Here is a 3,078-nt window from a genome sequence, read left to right on the forward strand (position 1 = left end):
ACGCAAGCAGAGCCTACTTAAAGGCGGCGGGGAGGCAGGCAGAGAGACACGGAAGGCGATCGCCGCCTAAACTGGCTCCCCGGAGCCGCCGCCCTGCCTTGCAAGCAGCCCGCCCCCCGGGGGTCGGGGCTTCGATTCACAGGACCAGGAGGCCCGGCTCAGGCTGGTGCTTCTCGGCCGCTCTGGTGCGGTCGCTGGTGCTGCCGCCGCCGCCGCCGCCGCCGATCTTTAGCCTCCGGATGAACCGCGATGGGGGAATGGACCATCCTAGAGAGACTCCTCGAAGCTGCTGTCCAGCAGCACTCTACTATGATAGGGAGGTAAGCCCGATCCACCGGCTCCCAGCCGGCCAGTTTGAGGTCTTCTCTTCCTTTCCTTTCCCTTCGCTTCCCTTCTCCGGAGTTCCCTTTGCCCGCTTGACCTGCTGATTTTCAGCAAAGCTGCGGTGGAGGCTGTAAAGTCATCTTGGAAGTGCCTGCTTGGCTGTCATTTCTCCAATTCCGAAGGCAGGAATTTGGAAGAAAAGTCTCTAAGGGATTGTTGTTGTTGCCCCCCCCCTCGGAAGGGAGCTGCAGGGCTGCAGCCTGAACGGGACACCTTGACTGACCCTTCTTCCCTTCTTCCTTGTCCTCAAATATTTGTTCAATAAACTTGCTTGCTGCTGCTGCTGCTGCTGCTGCACAGGACTGGCATTTCCCGCTTCTCACATGCCTTTATTTCTGTATTTTATTGCAGAGTTCCGGGGAGACTTTTAAGTTCTGTACAATCTACTCCTCAGTTTTCGCTCCCATTCCTGTGCTCATAAACAAAGATTCTTGAATTAATATTTAATGGAAAAAAAATACAGGTGGGATATATTTTTGGGTAGATTTATTTATTTTTAACTCCCAAGGGTAATCTCTAATCTAGCTGCTGATTGCAGTGTGCAAATAATAGTAATAATAGCAACAAGGGTAAAGTAAGGGCAAGCAGCCTCCTTGCCTCTGATTTGCCTCTCTTCTCAGTTACGATTTGTAATGGTAGATCAATATATTGCAAACCATAGGAAAACGGGAGATGCACTGCTGGTTTTCATTTCACCTTCTTTTTTAATTGATCAACTTCTGTTGTACCGCAGCAGAGACTCAGGAAGGGGAAGGGGAGGGAGAAAGTGCTTCTCAAGTGACCGTTGTTACAGACTTTGTCCTTTGCTAGTAGAATTAAGCTTGGTGTACTCTAGAGGAAGTAGTTTTTTTCTACTTGCTGTAAATGTCCCTAGAGAGAAGTGCATTGTTTCATAAAATCAAACCATTCAACAAAAGCTATGAAATTGTCTGTGAGTGAGTGCCTTACAAATTCAGCACTGGACAGTTCCTCTTAACTGCAATGAAAACAGCCAGAAATCATTTCATTCATTCATTCAACTCAAAAAATGTAGGAATTGCACAGACGAATGATTTTTAATAAATGTGTATGTCATATTAATAATATTAAAAAGTGACCAAACAGTTAAAAAAGCAAAACCAAACAATAGAAACAACTATAATAAATGCATCAATGTGCATAGCATTAAGGTTAGGTCCTCAAATATTAGTTATGTGTTTATTAGACGTATACTCAATCTTTCCTCCCGAAACTGAAAGCAGTGCACATACCATCTTCTTCTCCATTTTTTTACTCTTGCAACAGTGAAATAGGCTGAGAGGAACAAACTAGCCCAGGGCCATTCACTGAGCTTTTATGACTAAGGGCTGAAGGCCTCCTTAAGTCCTTAGTCACTATATGACAATGTAGACACTGCCCAATGAATTCTGTGTTGTTGTTTTAAATTCCACTCCAACCCTATACATGTGCATTCACCCAACCTTTGTTTTATAGGATTCTGCTGACCGTGGTGGTGATCTTCCGGATTCTTATTGTGGCGATTGTAGGGGAAACTGTGTATGACGATGAGCAGACTATGTTTGTGTGTAACACCTTGCAGCCAGGCTGCAACCAGGCTTGTTATGACCAAGCATTTCCTATTTCTCACATTAGATACTGGGTTTTTCAAATCATCATGGTGTGCACGCCTAGTCTCTGTTTCATAACGTACTCAGTTCATCAGTCTGCCAAGCAGAGGGAAATGAGGTATTCTACTGTTTTCCTCGCCTTGGATCGAGATCAGGACTCCATGAAGCGGGATGACAGTAAGAAAATCAAGAACACCATTGTCAATGGGGTGCTGCAAAACACTGAAAACTCCACCAAGGAAGCAGAACCTGATTGCTTGGAAGTGAAGGAAATTCCCAATCCAGCCATAAGAACCTCAAAGTCAAAGATGAGGCGCCAAGAAGGCATCTCTAGATTTTACATCATTCAGGTGGTCTTCAGAAATGCCCTGGAGATTGGGTTCCTGGTTGGACAATATTTTCTGTATGGATTCAATGTCCCTTCCATGTATGAATGCGACAGATATCCCTGCATTAAGGAAGTCGAGTGCTATGTCTCCAGGCCCACTGAGAAGACAGTTTTCTTGGTCTTCATGTTTGCCGTAAGTGGCATTTGTGTGGTGCTCAACTTAGCTGAACTGAACCACTTAGGTTGGAGAAAGATCAAAATGGCTGTGAGGGGAGCACAAGCTAAACGGAAATCAATCTATGAAATCAGGAACAAGGACCTGCCACGCATGAGTGTGCCTAACTTTGGCAGGACTCAGTCTAGTGACTCTGCTTACGTGTGAAACTGGCAAAACCAGAATGCTTTGCTGTGTATCTTGGCCAGCTGCCATTTGAATTAGGGAAGGAACATTGCTTAAACAACTGTTTTCCTACAACCACCAAGAAAGCCGTTAAACTATTCTCTGTGCACTTTCTAGACCAGATTCAAACCCGAGTGCTGGTAACAACAACAACAACAACAACAATTGTAAAAGATGGATAAAGACACAGTGGGTCAACACCTGCAATCTGGCCTTACAGCTCCATTACTTCTGCTCTGCCCTGCCCTCCCTTCCTCTCCTCTCCCCTCCCCACAGGATCCAATGCTATTTGTTGAAGAGCACAATCTTTTGGCCATGATTAGTATCACTCCATTTGTATGACTGATGGAAAACATGTC

At 45.3% G+C, this 3,078-nt stretch overlaps 1 protein-coding gene across 1 annotated transcript; it reads left to right on the forward strand.

Moving 5' to 3' along the window:
• Nucleotides 1–249: 249 nt before the first annotated feature.
• GJD2 (gap junction protein delta 2) lies at nt 250–2,701 on the forward strand. The gene is made up of 2 exons (XM_058166473.1): nt 250–320; nt 1,858–2,701. The coding sequence occupies exons 1-2, from the start codon at nt 250–252 to the stop codon at nt 2,699–2,701; spliced, it is 915 nt and encodes a 304-aa protein (XP_058022456.1).
• Nucleotides 2,702–3,078: the final 377 nt, after the last annotated feature.

The sequence above is a fragment of the Ahaetulla prasina genome, chromosome 1 (assembly GCF_028640845.1).
Source record: "Ahaetulla prasina isolate Xishuangbanna chromosome 1, ASM2864084v1, whole genome shotgun sequence".
NCBI lineage: Eukaryota > Metazoa > Chordata > Lepidosauria > Squamata > Colubridae > Ahaetulla > Ahaetulla prasina.